The following is a 26,778-nucleotide window of genomic DNA, read 5'->3' on the forward strand; positions in this document are numbered from 1 at the left end:
GAGGTTTCTGGCTAATTTGGCAGCAAAAAAAAAAAAAAAAAAAAAAGACATGGAAACAGTTTGTGAAGAGCAAGGAAAGGGAGTAAAAAATGGTCAGATTTAATTTTCCAACTATATATCCTGCTGGGGACAACTGCCAACAATAATTGGCAAGCAGACAGAGTGATGATGGGTTTTTGTGACGTAAAGAAAATGAGACCCAGATAAATAATTTAAAAAACCTTTCCATATTGTGACATAAATCAGAAAATTCAAGTAAAAAACAAAACTAATAATCATAGAAAAAATGAAAAGCTGCAATAACCTGGTTGCATAAATGTTCACACCCTTAACGTTGTACTTTGTTGAACCACCTTTTATTAAGTTTGAGCATTCAGTCTTCATGTGTTCACACTTGTAATAAATTATTAAAAATCTATTTAACTTAAAGTTCAACTGTTCTTGAAGGACTTTCCTGACATTTGATTAAATTAATCTCATTGTACAAAGGTATCAATCAAGAAGGTACAATGGTACAATTTATATACAAACCATGCCGCAAGGAAGGCAGTCCATAATAATCTAAGAAAATATAGGGCAACAATTACATTCCTAAAATTAGACATTTCTGCAAAACTGATGAAAAGATGGGACAGAAACTGGTCAGAGAGGCTGCCAAGAGGGCAAAAACAACACGAAAGGAGCTAGCAGAAATATCCAACAAGTGCTAGATGTTACCTACTGCAAACAGAGATTAATGGTTTTCTCCTACTAAATCATAATAAAACAGGAATTCCTAACAATATTGTCCAATGTTACATGCTTTTGTATGATTATTCAACTGTCTGCTAAACCCTTGGTGCCATCACTGACAATCAACTAAGATCTGACAAACAAGTTACAGCTGTTGTTCAGTCTGACTTTTTTTATCTGAGAAATTTTGCTAAATTACTCCCTGTGTTTTCTTATCAACAGCTAGAAATTGTAGTTAATGCGTTTGTTTTGTCACGTCTACAACTGCAGCTCTCTTTATGCTGTCTAAGCACTGGTTCAACGGCTCACCTACAATAGGTCCAGAACCCAGCTGCAATAACTGTTTACCAAGACCTCAGACCATGCCAACTTCGCCCCATTTCTCATGCAACATCACAGGCTGCCAGTTAAATTCAGATTTCACTACAAAATTATCCTCCTAGTCTATAAAGCAATACATAACCTGGTTTCATGTAAATCTGTGATCTTTAAACTCCATATAATCGCCCTTCATCACTTAGGTCTTCTGACCGTGGTCTTCTTATACCATAATCCAGATTAAAAGCATGAAGGGACTGAGTTTTTTCTGTGTTAGGCCCAGATTTATGGAAGTGTTCCCCTGAGCATGAGGATAACCGACTGTTGACCAATTTGAAACCCTCTTGAAGACCTACCTGTTCTCCAAACATGCTTCCTACTACCTGAACTACATTTTATGTTTTGTATTTGTTTGGATGCATTCTGTAAAGGTCTTGTTATTGCTGTATTTTATCTTGGTTTTATTGTCCATTTTAAGTAAAACACTGATGATAAGTCCTCTAGGAATAAAGCTTTACTCGCTTACTTCTTCATGCCACAACAATCTTCTTTATTTTCCAAATGCCTGGACATAGAAAAAAAAAAAAAAAAACATTTCAAGACAGAAATATAATTCCTCAAAAGAAAACATCAACATTTAGCCAGCATGGCTAAAATCTCCCAGAACTTTCTGGGAGAATAGTTTGAACTTTTTAGCTGCAACAAATGTATTAGCTTATTGGGCAAAAATGTGAACTTGTTTGCACGCTATCTACAGCAAAATCAAAGACAAAGAACAACTGTTTTTGTTTATTTTTCATATTGCTTGTTTTTGACCCTTTACAGTATTTTGTGATTTGGAGATATAAAATCAGAACATGACCTCCGCAGGTTACCTTTTTATTTCCATTTGGAATGGATAAACTTATCTTTGAAGTTGCTGTGAGTGCTATCTGTAATTATTTTACGACACTTTATCAGTTTATCAGTGACCAAGCAAGACTGCCACGTTGGATCCATTTTTCCCCCTCAGTAAATGCTTTTATATGACCTCAGCAAATAAAAATAATCAGTGGAGAATGCAATGTAAAAATAGATGTTAAGATTTATTCAGTCATTTTCACATTGTACGGTAAACCCTTCCTGGTTTGTAAGGCAGTAAAGGTTACAAGGCACATTTCATCAGTTAAACCATGACAAAAACTAAACAAAAATACAATATATATAGTTTTTTTTTGTAAAACGAACACAACACATCATTGGGAAACTGTGTGTGCCAAGCTCGGTTATCTTGAGTCTAAATTTACAAAATTCTCTCTATAGATTTCTCTCCTGTGAATATATGCATGTAGCAGTGCATAAATAAAAAATATATATATTTTAAAGAAACCTAAAAAGCTGTTTTTTTTAAGCTTCAAAGTTCATATTTATCACCAATAAACATAGAAGCGTGCTACATTAAATGTATGAAAATGTAAGGCTTGTTGTAACATTCATAAAATACTCACATGATCACGTTGCTGTGTCTAACATTAGCCTCACTGTTACCTGATATTGATGTGCATTTACAGCACAGTAAATGCTTGGAAAATTACATTGCAGGTAAATGTTTCTGACTCATCCTGAGCTGTGGAGCTCAACCGCAGCTGCATTTTATGTACAAATATGTCCCTGAAGGACATCTGTAAGGAGCTTGTAATTACATTATATATATTTAGCTACTTTGAAGTTAACAGCATCACTGCTGACTTTGTATAAACGTTTCACAATATAAAAAGCACAAAAAAGAAGGATTCAAGCTTTTGTTATATGGCCTCTTGCTTCGTAATGGTTGGCTGAGGGATGGAGGTCGACTGCTTGGGCACTGTAGCTATGACGCCCTGAGGCATTTTGTAATGTTCTGATCCAGAAGCAGTGGGTGGAGACGGGATCGGGGTTTCAGGAGTGGCTGAAAAGTGAGAAGCAAAGAGAAGGTTAGAGGCAGAACTGGAGTATGTACCACAAGTGGGAAATACTCAGGCGCTGATTAGTTTTCACACAGGAAATGAGTGCTTGGGTGAAATTTCTCAGAGTATTAAAATGCTAAGAAAGAATAACTGGAGTTTTCTTGGACAAAATAAGCCAGATTAGCTTCCATGAAGAATTCAAAGGATTATTCTGCCAAGCCTGTTTTCTCCTGACATTGCTCTACATGAAGCTGCGTGAGGAAAAATCAATTGTGTCTTAATTTTAATATTGCTGTAGAGCTTGCTTAGCCAAACACATTCCCATTGCAGCCCCCAAAGGCTTGCTTCAGAGGACCCTGACATTAAAAGGTTTTCATGCAACTTAAGATATTTCATATTTCGACCTATTGCAAATACACACTTCAGTGGATTTTATTGGAATTTTAGGTGTAGTAAGAATTGTATAGTTATGAAGTGGGATGGAAAGGATACATTGTTTTCAGTACGGTTTTTTTTTACAAGTAAAAGCCCCAGTTTTCAGACCCAGTGAGCAGAACCCAGTGTAGAGACACCTTTTTTCAACGCATGTCTGTACCAGCTTTACAAATTTAGATACTTCTTCCCATTTTTCCCATTCGTCTTTGCAAAATATCTCAAGTTTAGCCAGCCATCAATTTTCAAGTCCTATGAAAGATTATAAATTTGATTTAAACCTGGACTTTGAATGGACCATTCTAACTTGTGCTCATGCTTTGATCTAAACCACTGTATTTTCTGGCTTTACATTTAGGTGAGTTGTCCTGCTGGAAGGTGAACCACTGCCCCAGTGGGAAAGTGTTTCTCAGCCTCTAACAGGTTTTCTTCCAAGATTATCCATATTGTCTTTCATCTGTCTTCCTATTAACTCCGACTGGCTTCCTTTTTTCTGCTAAAGACAAGCATCCCCCACAGCATGATGGTGTCACTGCCATGTTTCTCTCTATGGAGATTTTAAGTTCAGAGAGGATTCTGGCCACGAATAACTTTAATGAATAATTATTAGCAATTGCTTGTACTGAATTTTATCAATTGGTATCAGGGTAAAGGGGTTAAATGCAAAGGTATACAAGACCTTTCAGATTTAAATTATAGGAAATAAAAAAAACTTTATATTTATGTACTAGGAGGTCTGTCACATAAAACTGCAAAAATAAATTAGAATTTGTGGTGGTAATGTAATAATGTGAAAGAGGTCAAGAAAAACGCATACTTCTGGAAGGCTCAGTAACTGGTCCCTCAATCCTAATATTATTTTTATATCAACTCACAGATTTGACCGTTATGGATCGCCGTTGGCATGTTGCTGGTCACTATAACATTGCTGCTGAGATGCTCTTGAACCAGGTGAGGGTGCAGAGAGTGTGGTGCATGTGGAGCTTCATTAGCCGAACCTTAGAGAAATCCCAGTATTAACAATAAATTAATCAAATGAAAAGAACAATTTCCAACTTACAGGAAAAACTGATTCAAAAGTTAAGTTTATTTTAGTGCATTTTTCTTAAGACATATGATCTCCAAAGAGCTTACCTCCGAGAAGCATTTCTTGTAGCAGATTGTCAATCTTCGCCATCCCAAAGAGCTTTACAAACTGGATCTGCTCGATCATCTGCCAGGTGATGCTCTGTAGCGTCGGCAGCAGCAGGAGAAGCTCCCCAAAGCGGCCCCGAGAGTCGTACTGTCTGTCATTGATGTAGTCCTCCAGGCTGACCTGGACCTGGTATCGCATTCGCTTGATCTTTCCTGCGTCACTCAGGCCTTTTGCATCTGAAGACAAAGAAAAACCAGAAATGTCCGAGATGCATCTTCATGCAGTTGAACACCTGGTTCTTGCATACCACTTTTACTTCGTGACAAGAAGTTTTGAAAATCCAAAAATACCTGGGTCAAAGAAAACAATGGCTTTTAAGCAGGCATATTCATTGTCATCTATCTGGAGCTCTTGAAAGGGAAGCACCAGCTCATCCAGGATCCTCACTGCTACCCTGCCCACCTCCAACTCTGGACAGTTTCTGGGAATAATGTGGTCATTACCTGCAAATTGAGCACATTTTCATTAAATTCCAGATCTTACTAAAAGATGTAGACAAAACACTGTGCTTTGTGCCAGTTTTACCTAATAAGAGGATGTCTTTGTAAAGCATGGACCTTTTGGCTGCACCAAGCAAGAGATGTTCTCCTGCGTGAGCTCGCAGCAGCGCCACCTGGAATAAAGTTCATTGAAATCTATTTCCTGTGCTACAGATTAATTAAGAGGTTTTGGTTGTTTTGGGATTGTCTTCTCTTGAAGGTCTCTCACGTGAGTGCAGAAAAAAAAGCAGACTCTTGCTCTTACACTCCACCAGCATCAGCAAATCAGTTACAAAGGCCTGGTGATCACACTGTTAATGATTGTGCACCTTTTTGAGGAGGGATATAACTTTAAAAACCAAGCTCATCATATTCTAACTGGGGATTAAAACACATTAACCACTCTGGTTGAAAAGTTGAAGAGTTTTGTCGAGAGGAGCCTAGTTTTTCTTAGAGACTTGTTTGTCTTACACTCCCTTTTTCCACCAATTGGTGTTTTATGGCGGAAGAACAAATTACAAGCCAATAGAAATGTCGGTCCTGCAGCCCATGTTGTAGATATGAGTTAACTGGTTGATGAGTGACCAGACTGGCTATCCCACTATGTACACTCTGTCTGTGTATGAGCCTCACCTGGTCATCCAGGGGCAGGTCACAGAAAGCTGGGATGTATTTGGCCCACTCCACCAGGACCAGCAGCTGCTGCTTCATGGACTCACAGACATCTGTGATGGTAGCGATCTTTTTGGTCCTGATGTCACCGTTCAGTATGGGCGCAGGTGATGTGATCTGCACAGAGAAACACAGATGTATCTGACAGCTTGTCACAAATGATCAGTGGCTGTCGGGTGTTGGATCTATGCTAGGATTTACCTGTCTTGATAGAACATCTGCCTGAATTAGTGTGTTGATGGATGGTAAACTGCTGTCTTCATAGCTAGACCTCCTGGTGCTGATTCTATCTCTCTCATTCTGCACAGCTAAAATGAAACAAAGATTTGCATGGTTATAAAGGCGCAGTATGTTTGGGTTTGTTGCTGCAGAGTAAAGGTAAGTTACAGTGGCTTGAACAAATATTTACCCCCTTAAAAGTTCCCTTTGTTTTACACATAAATGTTTTAGATCATCAAACAAATTGTACTATCAGACCAATACGCTCAGTAAATAGGAAAAATGTTTTCAAATGATGAATTCATTTATTATGGAAAAAAAGGCTCTCCAAACCAACTCTGTGAAATAGTAATTGGCCCCTAAACCGAACATTTGGTCGCTCCACCCTTGACAACAGCAACTGCCTTGTAGTGTTTATGATAAATGGTAATGCGTCTTTAAAACGGCAGAGGAAGAATTTTGGCCCACTCTTCTTGGCAGAATTGTTTTAATTTAGCCACATTGAAGGATTTTTAATCATGAAAGATCTGTTTGAGGTCATTTAACAGCATCTCAATTGGATTTAAGGCACAACTTTGAGTGTGCCTCTCCAAAACCTTCCTTTTACTGGGGAGTTTGGCATTTGAATCATTGTCTAACCCAAGTTCTCTTGGGTTATGGTCCTGAACTGATGGTTGGACATTCTCCTGCAGGATTTTCTAGAGGAGAGCAGAATTAATGAATTAAAAATTCATCACACTACCATCACCACTACTTTCAAAGCTTGTTCTTTTGTCTTGTCATAGTTGAGTCATTATTTAACAAATGAGGCAATTACTTTTGCACATAGGGCCATATTGCATTACATAATTTCTATAAAGATTGCCTGAATAAATAGGAATTTAGCTGCCTTCTAAAGGGCATTCTCAACACAGCATAAAAACAAGGTGAGCATATTCCACAGTTGACGTGTGACTGCTTGAAAGGAGCAGAAGCAGTTAGAGTCAGTTGTAGTGTAAGGGTTTAACACAGACTTCAATGTATTTAGGAGTTTGAGCATGTAAAGCCCTAAAGCTCTACACCTTTTCATTTTAAAATGAATGTTGACAGTAACCGGAAACAAGTTAGAGACATTAATAAAGCAGACATGTGTGTCCTGCAGTGGTTCCAGTTAGAAGTCTTACTGCAGAGGGTTGAACTCTCAAAAAAGAAATACAAGTGTGAATGATAATTTCTAATTCACATTTTTACACTAAACAAGCGAAAGAGAGTTTTGGATCAGTTGTTTGGAGTGATTGACAAATCAATCAAACAGGACACCTGAGTTCCTCAGACCTGACTGGACAGCTGAATCTAAATGAGTCAAAGGTCATATTCTGACTTTGCAGAGTATTACTAAAGGTAACTGACACACCATTTCTTGCTATCTGACAAACAATGCAGTAGTTTTAATAATTTGTGTAATTTTTAGTTTTTAAAGAAACAATCTAGCTCACTGTTATCTATGTAACTGCTGTTAAAGATGTCAATAATCTGGCTAAATGGGGGTGTGTACAGCTGAAATAGGATGTGTCTTAAAACAGAGCCCTGAGGGACTCCGAATGAAAGGCTCACAGAAATACTTGATCTGGTTGACATGAACACTGATGTTTCTGTTTGAAAGATTTTCACCAGTTCACGTAGGCAACTGTGCCTCAGCAGGTAGAGCAGTTTTATTGCAAACATTGTAGGCTTGATTCCAGATTCCTCCTGCCACCACCTACTGGTCTGCGTATCCATGTAAGTGTGTGTGTGTTTGTGAGTGTGATTGGGCGAATGTGGCTCAAGCTTAAAGTGCTTTGGGAGGTCAGTATGACTAGAAAAACTGAATCTATCTTCAATTTAATTAAGGTGACGTAGTTCACATTTTCAAGGCCAGGGGCACAATCCAGTAAAACTAGGACTGTAAGTTCTCACTCTACAGCCACAATGTCATTTCACACCCTAAGCAGTACAGTTTCAGTGAAGGGCATTTTTGAAATCCAGACTGAAAGATTTATTTATTTTTTTTATAAAAATGTACTATAATTCAAATAAACACCTGGAATTGGTTTGGTTCTGGTGGATATGGTTTGATTAGTGTTGATTCAACAAGAGCTTGTTTAAAACAGCTTTTATCCACTCAGGTTGAGATAAAGCTGGAAGAAAAAACTTTTTTTAAGTGTCGACTTTTTCTAAGGCTGAATCCGGAGACACTGCAAAGAAAAATGAGTCTCCAGAGGTTGTTATGTTTATCAGTATATGGCCATTATTGCTCGGAAATGTTTGCTCAGCATAAGCTGTTCAGAGACTTCCCTGCTCCGCGGAGTGAACATTAACAAGGACGTATTCTCTTGGGTGTTGCAACATCTAGGGACGAGTCAGATCACTTCTGTGGAGACAGCTCGTTCTGTGGCTCTGATTTGCTGATTGGGACAGAAATCTAGTTTTGATCTTTTTCTGTTTCGTCCAAGCAAGAGAATCTACACAGAATCTGCAGGGTTATTTTTTATATGCTGAGAGGGTTGGTATCATACCTTCCTTCTTCATGCCAGCTCTGAAGCATTTCTTCAGTCTGCAGTATCTGCATTGGTTTCTCTTGTCTTTGTCCACAATGCACTGTCTATTAAACCTTAAAAAACAGATAGAGAACATTTGTTTGGGCTCTTTGGAGAAGAAACAGCGAGAATAAGCCAAGTTTATGATTCTGACATCAAACTACTGATTGTGATGGCTGTGTTTGAAACATCTTTGAAGCAACAATAAATCTTCTCACATTTGGGATTAGGGTTTCCTTTTTTTATTCAACAGTTTGTCCTCACCTGCAAGAGTACATGTGGTTCTTGCGGACGCTGCGCCTGAAGAAGCCTTTGCAGCCATCGCAGCTCGAGGCCCCGTAGTGCTTCCCTGTCGCTCTGTCACCACATATGGCGCACAAGCTGCCTGCTGCTAGGTGGCCCGTGGCGTTCATGCTGGCGCTTTCAGCTGGTGAGGAGTCTAGCATGAAGGAAAGTGAGAAAGAAGGAAGAGAGAGGGATAGAGAGGGAGAGAAAACATCTCATGATGTCGGTCAGCTTTTACGTCATTAGTTTTGGAGATATACAGTGACAAGGTGACCTGAGACTGGAGGAAGGGGGAAGCAGGCAACACACTTGTGGAAAACGTGTGCCTTAAAAGGTGTGAACAGCCAGATAAAATCCTAACAGCTCCACAGTTTCTAATCAAAAGCAACTATCCAGAGCACCTGGGAGTATTTTGCCTTCTTGAGTGGTTCAGATAGAATCAACAGAAGATAATTGATGTTGGTTTGATTACCTCTGAAAAGATAATCACTGGAGACAGTGTTCTCTTTAGCTACAGTCAGAGTCATAAGGCAAAATCAATCAATCTGAGGCTAGTCACATTCTGTGGAAACCTTTGGGACAGATAAAGACACTAAGGCTAACCCACAGAGGGGAACTTATACATTTACATAAAGTGATGAAAAAGCCCTATTGGTTTCCCTTTCCTGTCTTTAACTCTCTTTGGGAATTTTAGAATCAGGATCCACGCCATGTTGTCATGGGAGACTGCCTGTGCAAATAAGTTGGTGTCATTTTAAGAACATATTGAAGAACGTCATCCTTTTTTTCTTCAGTTTAAACACGATGGGAACAGACAGTTTGCAACAAGAGAAGGCAGATCATGATCCTCCTGCTACTGCTTCTTCTCAGAGTGAATATCAATCCAACCTATTGAGAGTGACACCATGCCATAGTGCAAGCTGAAACAGGTTAGAGCTGCTCGCAGATTCTGACCCTGTGTGCATTTGGAATACGGCAATCTCATAAAACCAAAGCTCTTGATGTTTTACTATCGCACCCTAAGGTGATAAAAGAGCTCCACTGTAACACAGTAATCCCTCTTTGAGTAAATGGGGCAGATGGACAAATGACCCCGAATTATCACCTCCTGCCAAAACTCACCTCTAAACAAAGTTTTAAATCACTAAAAGTTTCAAAGTTCAATGCCAGAGCTGCATATATGAGACTCACCTGCACCCAAGGGGAGCACTTGCATGTTTTCGAACTCCAGCGTGGTGTAGGCTGGGTCCAGAGCCTCGCTGTAGTCTGCCATGTCCATGTCTATCAGTGGTTTGGGCAAACAAATTCTCAACTACCTGACAGAAAGACTTGTCGAAGAAGCTGATGCCCCCCTCCTCCTCCTCCTCCTTTCTTTTCCCACACCCCTCTAATAATGCCCCCTTCTTTGGTCTCTTTAGGCCTAGCCACGCCTAGTAACAGAACAGGTCTTAGGCCTGACTTAGTGTGATGAAGACCCGGTGGTGTCAGAACGGAGAGCAGTGACTGAAAGCAGAGCTCACCTCCTCCTCCTGTGTCCTCCTGTCCTGCTAACCATCGGATAGGTGGAGTGTCTCCATGGTTGATGGTTAACTAGACCCTTTAGAGGTGAATCACAGAGTTTTTTTTTTTTAGTAGAGATAGCACAACTTCAATATCAGCCACTGCTGCAAGATTTTCTCTTAAAACTGGGACAAACAATCCCTCCATGAGAGTTACATCTGGCCATTGACTGCTCCAGCACTTTATACCAGTTCATTTTAGAGCCCATACTCATGCTTTATGCTTACATCTCATGCACACCTCTAAACTGCAAAAAGTTGCCTAATTTCACGGTAAAGAGAAAATGCACTCACTTCCAAGTCTAAAGTTTTTACATATCGGGTTTCATAAAAATGATCTGGTCTTTCCAGGTTCCAAGATTATTGAAATCCAACCTCCAGTAGTACCAAACACACTAATCATTCTTTAAATAAAGATGAAGACAAAATGGAAAAGGTGCATGTAAAAAACTATGTCCATCCAATATTTCAATCCTTTTACTTGTTTTCCTGGATGACTTTATAAGCCTCTCATTTTCATGTGGATTATTTTGTTTTCCAGCCATGGTGTTGTAGATGTGTTGCTGTGTTCGGGTTCATTGTCCTGTTGATCACCTAGTTCGGACCAAGCTTCAGCTGCCAGACAGATGCTCTGAGCTAGAATGCTTTGGTATGCAGAGTCTGTGTTGGCTCAATAACTGTTAGGTGTCCAGAACCTGTGGCAGCTAAGCAAGCTCAAATCATCAACCTGCCACCACCAAGCTTCAAAACTAGTATCAGGTGTTTGTGTTTATATGCTTTGCTTGTTTATTCCCAAACACGATACTGTCCATTGTGGCCAAGATATCTACTTGGTCTCATCTGTCCAAAAGATGTTTTGCCAGAAGTGTTAGCACTGTTACCTTGCAGCAAGAAGGTCCTGGCTTTGACCCCACAAGGGTAAATGGGTAAAGACAATGGACAGATTATTTATAAGACTAAGCTGGAGCCAAAAAGGAAGAAAATCTTAGTAAAGCCCATGATTCAATAGCTTGTTGAGCAAATTTAGCAGCAATAGGCTGAATAAGTTTTTTACTATGTGACTTTATCACTCTCTCACATGGTTGTGAAGGACTTTTGGGACACTCTTCTTTATTACTTTCTTCATTACTTGCATGTTTCAGTTCTGACAAAGCTTTAGCTGTAAAGACAGCTGACATCACATCTACTCTGGTCTCATCGAACCAGACATTACCCCAGAAGCCGTGTTGATTGTCTTCAGACACAACTTTGCAAGCCTTGATCGTGTTGCCATGTTTTATTTTGTGAAAAGAAGCTTTCTCCTTTCATCCCTTCCAAATATGCCAGATATTTCAATCTTTTTTTCAGTTGTTCTGTCCTTAACTTTAACATCCTAACGAAAGCCTGAAGAGTCTGAGATGAAACTCTTGAGTTTTTCCACATTTCACTGAGCATCATATCTTTCTAATTAGAGAATGATTAAAGAATGATTTACTTCAAATTATTTGAAAATGGTCTTATAACTCCTAACAGATTACAGGGTTGGCAACAATTGCTTTTCTAAGGTCAATGCTAATGTCTCTCTTCCTTTGACATTGTGTTAACACACACCTATATGCTTCAGACCAGCAACCAAAAGCGATATTACATTTATTTTTGACAGTTTAAGTATGTCTATTGTAATTATTTTGCACTTTAGCTAAATAAAAGGAATGAAAATAGCCCAAAAGCCGAGGTTCATTGAAAGGATCTGAATACCTCTTCCATCACAGGTGATCATATTCAGACCTACTTCCATGCGTCACTTGTAAATCTGAATTAATTCTGGCATTATTAACTGGGTAATAACTCTCGCCGAAGCAAAGTGACGCCTTTGTGTAAAAGCTTTCATTGTCATGAAAGTACAAGGTGCACGTGAACTTGATCCAAATGCCCTGAATTTCTTCTTGCAGAAGCAGCTGATTCTCTGTGAGACATCCAGTCCTGATTGTTTAGGGCAGGTTTATAAATTCTCCCCCAGGAAGAATGCAAATTTCCAACAATACATTGTGATCCTCATAAGACAGTTAAAATCACATTTCTCAAAGATAATGAATCCCTTTATCTCGAACTAATCAAGGACCAACAGAAGCAGTTAGATTTTGTGCCATGTTGTTCAAACAGCCAGTTCAAAAGCACATTTTGGGGTAAAATTCACAAAACGTCAAAATTCACCAGACAAAAGGGTAACCTTTTTTCTAGCAAAACTAAATATAGCCTGAAAATCTATTACCCTAAAGTAAATAATTAAAAAGTTTTTAATTTGATTTAAATCATGAAAATATATTGTACTGTATGAAAAACGTGCATTAGATTTTAAATTTAAGATCAATTTATTATTTTCAGTGTTTGCATGAGATTGAAATGAACTGATTTAAAATCTAGTTCAGATTGTGTATCTGATTTGTTTTCATTAATTTATTTATCAACTAAATGAAAATTTCATTCAATTCAATAAAATTCAATAAAGTCTATTTATATAGAGCCATTTCAACACATTTTGTCTTAATGCATTTAACAAAACAAAGAGATCCAATTTATATACACAAATATTTTGTCATTTCAGTGCAGTCATATAGATAAATTAAACGTCATTTTACATACATTTAATTTCAATCCGAGGGAAAACACCGCAGTTAAATTCAGTTTAATGTGCCAAATGATTGTTTTATGATGAAATCAAGCCTATTGCATCCAGTCACTGACTTTGCAGCAATTCCTCCTCCTAAAGGAAAACGCTGCAGGACATACTGACCAGATTACTGCCTTCAAATAATTTCAGAAAACATTTACTGCATAGCTCTTAAAACTGCACACACTCCTGTTAAATTGTTAGGATTCTATAATGTAAAAAGAATCTGAACTTTAAAAAAACATTTCAAAACATTTCTACCTTTAATTTTACAGATGATATGTGCATTTTGACAAAAACAAATGAACAAATCAGTATCAGGAAAATATTTAAAAAGCTGCAATAATCTGGCTGCAAGGGTGGGCGAACAAATCATGAAATGACAACATGAAAGGAGCTCTCAAAATAGGGACCCAAATGGTTCTGACATCTTCTCCAGTCAACACCCCCCGTGGCCGAGGCCCCGCTACTAAACCAACATCTTCCAAATGCCGCAGACCTCCACCACCTCCTAATCTATCTCCTCCTAATCAGGACCTTCAAATCACTTCTCTGTGATACAGTCTGGGCCCCAGTGGTAACTCCATCAGAAATGAGCATGTCCAGGAAAATCTTGGGCCCCTAATAGGAGATAGTTGTAAAATCTCTGTGCTTATACGTGACAGAAAGACCAAAGCCAAAAGGATAAGAGACAGTAATAAACAATCAAAAAAAGCCATAAACTGTCAGGTACAACCAGACACAGAGTTAATATCAGCAACTAAGTCATATAAACTGGCTTTATTGAACATTAGATCAGGAAAATCATTTTTAATCAATGACTTCATTACTGACCACGATCTTGATGTTATGTTTTTAACAGAAACATGGTTACATGAATTTAATGAAGCTCCCATTCTGATAGAGGCGACGCCTCCGAACTACAATTTTCTTTGTGAGAGCAGAGAGCAAAGAAAAGGTGGAGGGGTGGCCACTTTATTTAAAGATTTATTAGAGTGTATAAAAGTATTTCTGGGCAAATTTGACTCATGGTTCGGACAGAGCCCTGCCCGAACCATGTTCTTGAATAAGTCCAAAACAAACTTTATCAGTGATTTTAATGAGCTTTTATCTGTGATATGTGTTGATTATGACTGTTTAATTATTGTGGGAGACTTCAACATTCACATGGACAATCCTGAAGACAGAAGTACAATAGATCTATGTGACACTCTTAGAAATGTTGGTTTGACTCAACATGTTAAACAGCAAACGCACAAACAGGGACATATTTTGGAATTGATCATCACTAAGGGTCTAAACATTTCCAAGGTGTCTGTAACTGATGTTGATCTATCTGACCACTTTTCTGTTATTTTTGAAAGCATCATCTGCAATGACTCAGTTTGCCAAAGAGACATGATAAGAAAACGCATCTTTAAGGACGGTGCTGCTGAAACCTTTAACCAGATTTACTCTTCTACCTCCACTTTGCCCTGTAACACTGTAGATAAGTTGGTAGATAACTTTCCTTCTAAAATCTCAGACATCATTGATTCAATTGCTCCAATTAAAGTGAAAGTCGTTTCTGGGAAGAAAATGTCTCCATGGAGAAGTGCTCCACCAGTCAGAAGTGAAAAAAAGGAGTGTCGAAAAGCTGAACGCAGGTGGCGAAAGACTGGACTCCAGGTTCACTATATTATCTATAAAGAGAGACTATACAGATATAACCTACAACTGAAAAATGCAAGGGAATCTTTCTTTTCTGAGATCATCAGCAAAAACGTTAACAATGCTCATGCATTATTATAATACATTACAGACTTGTTGTCAGTGTCTCAACCACCCAGACCTCTCAGGTCTTCTGGCTCAAATCTACTCTACATACCCAGAACCAAACATGGAGAAGCAGTTTTTATTTCCTGTGCTCCACTAATCTGGAATAAACTCCCAGAAAACGGTAAAAGCATCGAAACCCTAAGTTGCTTTAATTCAAGATGAAAAACGTATTTGTTTAGAGTGGCCTTTGACTGTGCCATCTAAACATTATTAGTTGCGTTTTCAGTCCAATCTTCCTGTCATTTTCTTATCCATCATTCTATTCTCTTTATATATTTTTTTTAATTACCTCTGTTGTTTGATTTTCTGTATCATTGTAATGTTTTTCCTTATGTACAGCGCCTTGAGGGACTTGTTGCTGAAAAGCGCTATATAAATAAACTTGACTTGACTTGACTGGGCAAATCCTCAGACTGATACTTAATTTTCAGCATTCAGTCATCATTCAGTAACATTATTAAACATAGTGGATTTAATTAGCCTGAACCGTTACTAATATACAAAGGTATGAGTCAGGGAAACAATTACAGAGCATGTCTGTATCCTCTGACTGTCATGGATGATGACAGTGGCCCTTTCTTCCAAATAATAGACCCAGGCCTGGCTACTTCATTTGCTTGTAGAAAAATGTGTAAGGCTCTGAATCTGAAAAAACCCCAATTGGGCCACAGTTCCAAAAGGCAAGTTAGGCAGAGAAACAGCAATGCACATCACAGAAAGAACATCATACCCAAGTGAAGCATAGTAGAGGCAGCATCATGCTTTTGGCTTACTGTTCTTCATATTGATGGATTTCTTTTTTATGCAAATGAAATTATGAACAGTTCTAAATATCTGTTGGTCATCACCCAAAACCTACAGGTGTCTGTTAGACAGCTGATAATTATTCTGCAACATCACTTTCAATGCAAGCAGCCATGCAACAGAAGAATGACTTCAACAACTCACTGACAGGAAATCTGTGGGGCACCTAAAGAGATGTTGTTTTTATGTCAAAGCGGAGTGGGTAAATATTACCAAGACAAAATGGATGATGATAGGCCTGCACACTTATTCAACCAGGTTATTACACCTTTTTTGTTTTCATATTTTGCCCCAACAGATTTACTTGTTTTTCATTTAAACAGGGTTGTATGAATTTTTCTTTATCCTCTGCCTAGATTAATTACCTGGTTCTATACAATATTTATAGTCTGAACACTTGAGATCTACTGTAGCTGCAATGTGTTGTTGTGCTTACTTTGAAAAAGGAAAAACACAGTCAAGGACAAGCCTAATCTCATGAAATCAGAATATGATGGAACCACACTGCCCAAAGTAGACCTTTCCTGGAAAACATGTGAAAGGACAGATATGAGGCTTTTTACATGTGACTTGTTCCACACAGTCCTTTAAATCTGATGGTTTTCCAAAGTGGCCACCTCTTCCATGTCTCAAAGCAAACAGTAGTCTTGTATTTGAAGAGAAAGTGCCAGTACACATCAACAGGTCAACGATCCTAAGTTCACCCAGACCTGCGAGGTAAACCCCATATAGGAAAACTTGTTAACCATGCACTTAAATTACACTGGGGACTCATAAAATAATTTTCTGCCTGCAAGCAAACACAGTAACATTCCTTGAGGCTTGTTCGTGATTCTGACATGATTTGATTAAATATTGACAAACGCCACCCTTAGAGTAATTCAATCAAGATGAAAATTGATGTGATCTAGCTCTGAGTGGGGTAGAAACTCCCTTTTTCTCTCTTGCACTATCACTGATCTAGATGAAAGACCTTCGAAGAAAGAGCATGAAGATATTAAGCAATTGAAACACCCAAGATCAAAAAAGGCTGGTCACTGTGCATCAGTTGCAGCTCGATTAGAGCGTGTTGTTTCACTTGCGTGTACAGAGGTCATCAGTTACAACACTGCTCCGTGTTCGATCCGTGGTGCTCTTCTGCACTGGTCGTATTTGCTCAATAAGTGTTCTGATTATTTCAAAGCAGTGAGCGTGTGAGCAGGAGGAGGGATGGTGAGGGGCACAGGAGATGGGAGAATCACTGTGCTGCTATGAATGAATCACTCACAACAAATCTTATCTTTCAAGTCATTAAAGTGCTTTTATCATTGCTCCCATCTTAAGGTTCAGCAAAGTCCTCATGGAACAGTCATATACTGAACTATAAAGTGTAATCTCTAAGGTTACAGCTTTCTTAATCACAAACTGACAAACTGTTCTCATGGGTTTGATAAAACGGCTCCAGAAATCATCCGCAGTCTGAATGCAGCATTGGAGGTTTTGTCTCAACATGTTCCTGCATCCCAACAATACACAGACCGGACTTCATTTGTAAAACTTCTGCAATAAACATGTCTTCTTACAGGTTAACTTGAGTTGTAAACACTTTGCTTTTGCACGCATACGCCCAGACGCCCAGACGTCTCCTAAACACGATCAATCTTTCCTTTAGGGCCAGACCATGAACACAATCTCCAAGACAGGACTGACCTGTATTTAATCCCATCCATCTTCTCATCATCTTCCTTATTCTGGCTGATAAAAAAGCATCTCCAAATCATGATGCTGCCATCACTATTTTACACCAAGGGGAAGCTATGTTTAGGGTGCTAGTTTCCACCACGCATTATGCTTTGTATTTATGCTAAAAAGCAACATTTTTGTCTTCTCTGAACAGATCATCTTCTTTAAAATGTTGCCTTGTCATCTACATGGCTTGTGGCAAACTGCAGAGACTTTCCTTTGACAACAATATTGTCACTCTTCTTTAAAACCCAGCTTCATGGAGAGGATGGACTGCCATCTTGGTAGGTTTGAGTTGTCCTATACTCTTTCCATTTTCAGATAACGGATTGAACAGACCTCTGGAAGATGTTCAGAACCTGTGATATTGTTTTAGAACCTCATCCTGCTTTAAACTTCTCCACAACTTTCTCCCTGATCTGTCTGCTGTGTTCCTTGGTCTGGAGGGCTCTCCTAACTGATCATTGATTTTATTTAGGGTTATCACAATAAAAGGGGGATAAATACAAATGCACACCACAGATTTCAAATCTTCATTCATACAAAAGATTGAAAACCATGTATGCTTTTCTTTTCACTTCACAGTATTACATTTCTTTATGTGAGCTTGATACAAAAAAATCCAACAACATTCATTGACCTGTTTGGTTTTATTACTTGTCACAACTGTCAGTTTGTTTGTGTTTGGAGCAAGAATTTAGTTTAATGCAAGCAACTTGGATCACATTCCTAAAGCTTTTTACGGAATGTAATGAAAGCTGTTTCACCTGCTTCTCTTCATTTTGTATTTTCTAGATGTGTTTGTTGGTATTAAACAACAGTTCAGTGTTTATGTTACATTACAGAATAAAACGTGACATCGGGATTTTCTTTGTATGGGGTTTGAGCTGATATTAAATTTTTAACATATACCCTCAATGCAGCAGGTTGCCTTGTAGAAATATGAACGGCCAGACTCAGTTGTCGTATAATCAGTCACCCAAACTCCTGCCCCGGGGCTAAAAGTCAAAGGATCGCCGAGACCTGATGTAACACTTGTATGATTCTCCCCTTTGAAACTTCAAACTCCAGTTTGTGAGCAAAGTCCTGTCTATCTTCTGAATAGGAATCTCCGACCACTGACCAAACTCCATTTGTAACCACTGCCTATTTGTACCTTCTCCTCAATGACTACATTTCATTTCCCCAAGTCTGATCTCAAAGGCAAGTGGCAGGGGAAGCAAAACAGTAAAAATGAACACGAAAAGGCAGCAGCTGGAGGGAGAAAAAGACAACCTCTGTGGCCTGGAAGAGATGAGGAAATGAGGAATATACTCGGTCTTATTGTGGGGATTGTTTCTTTGAGATCTGCAACACTGGAAATGTGAGGCACATCCAGGAGCGTGTTGATGTTGATAAGAGTAAAACAAATGGAGACAATATGCTGCCTGCAGCAGATTTGAGGCCAGCAGAAAGAGGCTGTTGCAGGAGATGGAGGAGATAGGTGAGTGGAGCGTCATGGCAAAGACCTTGTCAACAGATAACTATCTGCAAATAAGCCAGCTTATGCAAGCCCCCGTGGTTCAGTGGTGGATAGCATTTCATTTGTGCCAGGGGAACATTGCCCGCTGTGCTGTCATTTACACTAATGGCACCAGTTCCCATATGAAAAATTTTATTTCCTTTTAATTCTTTTTGCAAATTTAGTCAGCAAAAGCTTCAGCTTGACCATTTCACAGCTCAGCCTAAATATATTGCATTCTATAGACCAACAGACGCTATATTGCTTGAGAGGCCTTTCAACCATGGTTCCTCCTAAAACCAAAATATCCTGTTTTTCCATTAAAGTTTATGCCAATTTTGTTTTCTTTACCTTCTTGACTTTTTATCTAATTTAAAACACATTTTTAAATGATTTAAAAACAAACCAAAGCAATATAAAATAATTGATCACAATGTTTTTTTTGTCATTTTGTTTTTACCTATAATCACTATTTTAGTAAGAGGGTAGTTGGAAAACCAGTTTTGCATATTTAGCCATGAAAATTTAAAAGTATAACCTGGTGCTTAAACCTATACATTTGTTCAATTGAAAAAAGACGATTTGGTCAATTTTCATGCAAATTAATTCAAGTGCATTTCTGAGCAGAACAGTAACTAATAAAAAAGCATTAATTTTAAAGGTCTCTCAATAATTTAATGACAGTTCAACCTTTAAATACATCTTTACTGAGTGTAAAACTTATTCCAGCCTGTTTGGTCTTGTTTCATATCCAGCCACAGTGAGGAAAAAAAAAAACAGGTAGCCTCTGTGCACCAAATAAGTAAACAATTGCATCAATAAACAGAAAAAAACATGCTTGACGTAAATCAATCACAGCGTCTGATAAAGCTGGATAATCATTAACTCTGTTTTGCTGAGAATTCATTTTGGCTGCTGTCGTAATCCCCACTGTCAGCAGCTCTGCTCCGAGTACATTTTTATCTCTATGGGTCCTCCAGTCGTCAGCCAATCAATAGGCGCATTAACCTCCTCAGCTTGAAAAATAAGGCATGCAGGAGCGTGCTGTCATTCTGTCATGTGGAACCTGACAACTTTTAGTGCAACATGAAAAACTTCAAACCTGATTATCTGCGTAAAGAAACACACTCTCTTCTTTATTAAACAGGTGGAAAGTATCATGAACGTGGCATGCCACAACTTAATGAATTATTAATGTCAGAACTTTTCTACATTATGATTGGATGGTGGGCTGCACAGTGGTTCAGTTGGTAGCACTGTTGCCTTGCAGGAAGAAGGTCCTGGGTTCGACTCCCAGCCTGGGGTCTTTCTGCATGGAGTTTGCATGTGTGAAACGTTGTGTGTCTCTGTGTTGTCCTGCGATGAGAAGGCAACCTGTCTATGGTGAACCCTGGACAGGTTTCCTTTCCATCCACGCTACCCGTAGACTACTACAGATAGGCACCAGCTCCCCCGTGACCCTGTACGGAAGGAGCGGGTATAGAAACTGGATGGTTGGATGGTTTCAGTCAACAAATTTTCTGTCCTTGTTAATATCTCACACTGCCCTCTACAGGTATCCTGTGTGTTTTCAGGTCAGCTACATGCCTGGCAATAGCGGAGTAGGAACTATTCAAATCTTTTACTTAATTTAAAGAAACAATACAGTTGTAGAAAAGTACTCAGGTGTGTGTAAATTTCAGGATTTAAAATTTATGGTTTATTTAGAAACTCGTCATCTAAAGGTTGCTCTCAGCAGAGGTTTGATTAGAGCGATAATGCTTTTCGCTCAGGGCACCATGGTCTCACGTGCAGCTCAAGCACTCAAAACATAAAATAGATGAAAATAAAGAATCTGTCAGTTGTGCTCTGTTGCTTATTTGGATGTCCAGTTAATAGAGAGAGGGTACCCTCTTCTGTAGGCGTGAGAAAACAGACAGGTTCTGGCAGTTACCAGGCCTGGGGGTGGCGAGTGAAACTAAACTAAACTTTAAAAAAATTATGTCTTATCACAGCATGATTTAAAATATGAAATCAATCATTTGAAAACTGCATTTTGTGTCTGTATTGTTATCTTTGTCTTGCGTTAACATCAGCTTAAACTGAAACACTTAAATGCCTATAGGGCGGATTCATGCAAGGAGTCCCTCTGCTTGTCACCTTTGCTACCTAGTTAGCTTTTGTTTGCCTTAAAAACATGACAAATCAGGTAGAAAAGTAAACAAGAAAATAAGAATAAAGTACTCAGATGATTTACCCATCTAAGATCTATTTTCTTACAAAATGTGGGGATGATTTTAGATTATTTCCCTTTCTGCATTTAAACAGAACATATACATAAGACATGGATACCTCATATTGGCTGACGAAAATATCCGTTTTCCTTTCACTTCATAATTGTGTGCTGCTTTGTGTTGGTCTAAATAAAGTCCTGGTCAAATACATTGAAGTGTGTGGTTTTAAGATGAATAAATCTGACAGAGTATCAGGGGTATAAATATATATTTGCAAGACATTGTTTTCTGACAAATACTTAAATGGCATGTTCTCTTGTTTTTCCCATTTTGAAGAGTGGCAAAGAGAACTGGGCTAATGTGTCTGTTCCTCAACAATCTCAACAATCTCCTGGATCAAAGACTACTTGACAAACAGACCACAGTTTGTGAGACTGAAGGGTTGTGAGTCTAACCAGGTAGTCAGCAGCACAGGAGCACCACAGGGGACTGTACTCTCACCATTCCTTTTCACTCTGTCCACCTCAGACTTCCAGTACAAGACAGACTCCTGTCATCTGCAGAAATACTCGGATGATTCTGCAGTCGTGGGGCGGATCAGAGATGGACAAGAAGCTGAGTACAGGAAGGTGGTGGACCGCTTTGTGGCATGGTGTGGAAACAATCATCTCATGTTGAACGTGACTAAAACAAAGGAGATGATTGTAGATTTTAAGAGAAACAGGAATAAGTCAAAAACTATTTATATCATGGGAGAAGAAGTGGAGGTGGTGGAGGAGTATAAATACCTCGGTGTTCACCTGGACAACAGACTAGAGTGGAGATGCAACTGTGAAGCCATCTACAAGAAGGGACACAGCAGACTGTACTTGTTGAGGAAGCTTAGGTCCTTTGGTGTTTGCAGCAAGATGCTGCATATCTTCTATAAGTCTGTTGTGGAAAGTGTGATCTCTTCTGCCATCATCTGCTGGGGAAGCAGCATCAGAACCAGGGACTTAAAAAAGCTCAACAAGCTGATAAAAAAAGCTGGTTCTGTTCTGGAGACTCCTCTGGAACCTCTGGAGATCATTGTGGAAAGACGGATTCTTCATAAAATGAAGAACATTATGGAGAACCCTGAGCATCTACTTCATGAGACTGTCCTACAACAACAGAGTGTCTTCAGTCAGAGGCTTCTTCAGATCTGCTGTAAGACGGAGCGCTACAGGAGATCCTTCCTGCCCACAGCCATCAGCATCTACAACGGCTCTTTGAGGAAACCTTCATAATATGACCTATAACAACAATTAATTTCCCTTTGGGATTAATAAAGTATTTTTGAATTGAATTGAATTGAATTGAATTGAATTGAAGAGTCACATCATGCTGAAACGTTTACAAGTTAAAGCAATGTTTAGTTACACTGATTTTATAAGAACTGTAACGGGTGCCAATAATCATTAAAATGAAACCTTAATTAAAACACTTATTACGCTTGAAATGAAAGCCCTTAACTGTGGGATATTATTTCTTCCTTCTGAATTAATGTACTCAAGTTAACCCAGGTTTTCTTTATTTTGATTCTTTGAAAGTTTACTCCTGTAATAAAATAATTATTTATTCACATCTTTGCCAGGGGAATAGGGTTCTTTGTGGCACATAAAAACACATTACTTACACTAAAATCTTAATGTGTTCAGCTAATATTGGGGAATATCTTCAATATTTCTGTGGAATGAAGGGGAAAACACTATTAATCACTTTTAGCATTTTGATATAATAATGTTATATTACATATATTTTTCATTTACATTTCTAATGCTGAAACTGATGAGTGGTAACTTTTTCCAACAAAATAATAAGAGGATTATTGGTAATACTTTGTCAGTAAATGTTCAGTTTTTGTTTCCTTCCACTACACCTGGACTGTACTTCAAAAAACACTGCTTGCTGCTGCCATCGTGTGGACATACAGCATCACTCCACGTTCATCAGAGTCATGTTCAGTACATTTCCCAAACTTTTTAAACCAAATAACTCCAGTCTGCACACATATTATTACATATAAACTCAATATTAAGTAGCGTATAAAAGTGATTTCTAGTCTTTATGACCTCTGACCCGGAAAATAAGAGAGCCTGAGACTTGTGACCTTGACAGTCTACACAAAGATTGATACGCTGATTACTGACAACACCAGCTCAAAAACAGCAACACTGTTCAAATAGTTTCTGTTTATAAATTTTAACAGTCATAGCAGATATATGTAATAAGAAATAATTTTTTTAATTAAGTTTCATTTCTGGAATTCCTTTTAAGACCCTGTCACCCTCCACTTGGTGTTTGATAATCCACAGTGGGGTCCTGGCCCTGATATCTGGGACCCACCTGAGCTCAGCAGCACTTCTAAACATTCTTCTTTCTTTCTTTCAAAACAATCCTTACTTTTTTTCAGGATTTCAGCAGCAGTAATCCCAAAAGTGACAGCCTTCAGCAGCGTTTCTCCCAGCACAATTTACTGTTCTCTGTCCACCAGCACCAAGAAAGATCACATACCCAGAGATCTATTGGGTCATTCTTCCCTTACCTGGGTCGTTGAAATGCAGCGTCCCATCCTGACAATACATCCCTGTAAAGGCCGAGCTCTGACAACGAGCCAGCACGCTGAGTAAAGGCCCATGAGCCACAGCGGCTCTCTCAGGCCCAGCCAGGCTGAGTCAGGCTGGCAGGAGAAACAGTGCCGCTGCTGCCGGACTCTGCTGTTTCCTGGGGCCCCGAGGATTATCCCCTAATGCCTGTCACAATGAGATTTGATTGGAGTCTTGAACACCCAGATTAATAGTTGTTTAACTTTTCAGAGAACAAGTAATGCCTTATTTATTAAAATTAGATCAGATAAAGTCTTCACAGTGGAGCAGTTGTTAGTACTGCCAGCTCACAGCAGGAATGTCCAAGACTTGAATCCCAAAGGTTGACTGTCGTGTGCCAGATCACCAGTCCTGTGATGGACTGGTGATCTGACAAGTGGAGATGGGTATTTGCCTTCTCACATCCCTTGAAGGTTCAAGCAGCATTAGAAAGTGGATGGATGATTAGATGAAAAGTTATTTTACATAGCAAGTTTGGGATAGGTAGGGGTATGTAAAAAAAGGAAAATATAATACAAGACAAAAGAACAATGATGTCCACAACCTCATTCTGGTTTAGTATGTCCCAGTATGTTGACACAGTCTAATTAAAGCAACAAACAATGCAGTAAAGAAATGCATTGGCTCTAATTTATAAAATATTTTCAGTTGAGGAAAAAGGCTTAGCTTTTCAGCTTGAGTTGGGTTTTTTTTTTACTTTTGCATTTTCAGCTTACTTTTGTGTAATGCAATTATATTATTGCAATTACTATTTATTTATGAATTATTTCAAACAATACACTTCCCTGTATTCAGTAATGCTTCACTTACTTTTTGCATGGATGGTGCCAAATAGATACATTTGCCTTGATGTTGAAAATGGCTTTTCTGTCATGCAAACAATGTTTGCAGTTGAAAGCATATTTTGCAGATAATGCTTCAACACCGATATGAATGCATGTCTTTTCCAAGCTATATATTAAAATACAATGAAACTGAACTTTACAGTTTTATTTAGTTAGACTCCCTGTCCACACATGCTACTTACTATAAGCAGAACACCAGAAATTGCTTTTTATTCTGAGTATTTAAGTCTTATCTTTGTAACCGCCATCAAAAATGATGTTGTGTGAGGCTGTTTGTCGATGAATACTAAGAGGCCATGTTTCAGTTTCGTAGGCAAACAGAAATGTACTGATGGCCTATCTAGCGGCTGTTGTCCTGTTTACACTCCTTGCTGGGAGTTTGTCCTTGCTGTGACTGTTAAGCTATTAATGCCATGTGTTTGACACAAACAGTGTTTATTCTGTAAGCTCTGTGTTACTATGTAAAGATAAAGATTTCCCAGTTAGTGACTGTGAAATCACAAGAAGTGTTTAAACTGTTAAAAACTGTGAGAACGTATTAGTATTGTCAGATATTATAATACAATTTAACATCAAATCCAAGGCTGCCGTTTTCAGATGAGAACATCAATTATTAAGGGAAAAGCCAACCTGTGTGAAAAGATACATGTTAAATCATTAATTAACTTGGATTAACTACATTTTTGGAAAGCTGAGTTTACTTTAGACAGTCACACTCAGGAATGATGAAGATAACAAATAAGTCACAAGTAATCACAACCTGCCTAACAACACGAAGTAGGCCAAAAGATCTTAAAAAGGACGATCCACCAATCTAAAAAATTCAAGAGAAGATGAGAAATAATGTCACTGACATCATCAGTCTGCAAAGTATCACAAAACAATTTCTCAGGATTTGGGACTCCAAAAAAACCACAGTTATGGCTATTATTTACAAATGGATAAAACATTTTTCAAAGGTGAGCATCCCCTTTTAGAAAACGAACATCATGCCAACAGTCAAACATCTCTAGCAGAAAATCTTGAAGGAGAATCTCCAGCCATCAGTTCCTGAGCTGCAGCACAGGGCAATGCAGTGGGACAATGATTCAAAGCACACCAGCAAATCCACCTCTGAACGGTGCAAAAATAAAGGAAAACACAAAATGAAAGTATTGGAACGGCTTTGTTACAGTCCAGACCGCAATCCTTTGAAATGCTGTGGCAGGACTCTAAACAGGCTGCTCAAAGCTAAATACCTGTATACGTTCTCAGGACCAACTGCTTTTTCACATAGCGTCAGGTTGGTTTGGATAGCTTTCCTTTTAATAAAGGAAGTTTTCATGCAGCAGCTATTATTAATGCTTTTATTACCTTTGTATGACAGAAAAACCTGTTTGATGACATGAAATAAATACGTGTGACCAAAGAGCAAAATCACAAAGAAATCTGCCATTGAGTGTATTCTTTTACACAATAAAAAATTAATTCAATCCTCTTTTAAACTCCCACTTTCTCGCTGTTTTTAGATGGCCAATGAGAAGGAATAAATTATTTCCAAAAATCCAACTATTGAAATGAAATAAATGCAAACTAAACTGTGTTTCAACTTGTTGGGACAAAGAAATACTAGTGAATCTGGGCCAAAAGAGGCTTAAAGCCCACAGCTGCCAAAGAATGTATTTGTAACATAAATGTCTGGGTTTTGCAGGATTTGACAGAGCATGCAGAAAACTGTGAACACATCCTTTCACAAAGTGTTGCAGTTGTACACTAAAACATTGCATTTTAGTAATTATGATTCAACATATTTTTTATGAATGTATAAACAATATGACATTTCCCTGCCTTTTGAATCAGTGTCTCTTTGGTAATCATAAAAATTATTTCACTACAGTGGTTTTGAGCAAACTGTACTCAGTAAGACCAAGTGCCTTAAATGGGAAGTGAACTAATTCCTAACTGAGTGTTTTGGCTCTTGTAAAATCTTTTGTGTGTTTATTGGTCAAAATACACTAGAGTCTCTGGGTTTATGGTATTTGCACAGACCCTCCACTTCCTGTTTTCCAATAGGAGAGGTCTTGCCAAATAGGTGTCCTCTGGAAGCCCTTGAATTAGAACTACTTCTTCATCCTCATAGCAAAGAAGTACATTTCTCCTTTTCTAAATGTCTTCTCTTACATAATAATGATCAGTTAACCCAGAAATACTGCAATTTTGTCATGTTTGGGCATAACAATGAGCAGGA

The 26,778-nt window shown here is 38.5% G+C and overlaps 1 protein-coding gene and 1 long non-coding RNA gene across 6 annotated transcripts in view; one reads left to right on the top strand and one right to left on the bottom strand.

Annotated features, from left to right (window-relative positions):
• Positions 1-2,116: 2,116 nt before the first annotated feature.
• Positions 2,117-26,778, bottom strand: part of hnf4a (hepatocyte nuclear factor 4, alpha) — a 42,722-nt gene continuing 18,060 nt past the window's right edge. The window contains exons 1-10 of one of the 2 annotated variants that reach the window (XM_047365602.1): positions 10,004-10,299; positions 8,792-8,966; positions 8,507-8,601; positions 5,955-6,061; positions 5,715-5,870; positions 5,128-5,215; positions 4,893-5,045; positions 4,542-4,778; positions 4,283-4,405; positions 2,117-2,977 (exon numbers count right to left, since the gene is read on the bottom strand). In XM_047365602.1, the coding sequence (XP_047221558.1) occupies positions 2,835-2,977; positions 4,283-4,405; positions 4,542-4,778; positions 4,893-5,045; positions 5,128-5,215; positions 5,715-5,870; positions 5,955-6,061; positions 8,507-8,601; positions 8,792-8,966; positions 10,004-10,091 (1,365 nt within the window). In that variant the 5' untranslated portion in view covers positions 10,092-10,299 and the 3' untranslated portion in view covers positions 2,117-2,834. Of the gene's footprint in view, positions 2,978-4,282; positions 4,406-4,541; positions 4,779-4,892; positions 5,046-5,127; positions 5,216-5,714; positions 5,871-5,954; positions 6,062-8,506; positions 8,602-8,791; positions 8,967-10,003; positions 10,300-26,778 lie in introns of those variants that run through there. The other variant, XM_047365611.1, reaches the window with a different exon arrangement.
• The window catches only part of LOC124868409, a 39,281-nt gene continuing 30,940 nt past the window's right edge, over positions 18,438-26,778 (top strand). For all 4 annotated transcript variants that reach the window (XR_007038320.1, XR_007038323.1, XR_007038321.1 and 1 more), the window contains exon 1: positions 18,438-18,848. This is a non-coding gene — a long non-coding RNA (uncharacterized LOC124868409). The remainder of the gene's footprint in view (positions 18,849-26,778) is intronic.

The sequence above is a fragment of the Girardinichthys multiradiatus genome, chromosome 1 (assembly GCF_021462225.1).
Source record: "Girardinichthys multiradiatus isolate DD_20200921_A chromosome 1, DD_fGirMul_XY1, whole genome shotgun sequence".
Classification (NCBI taxonomy): Eukaryota; Metazoa; Chordata; class Actinopteri; order Cyprinodontiformes; family Goodeidae; genus Girardinichthys; species Girardinichthys multiradiatus.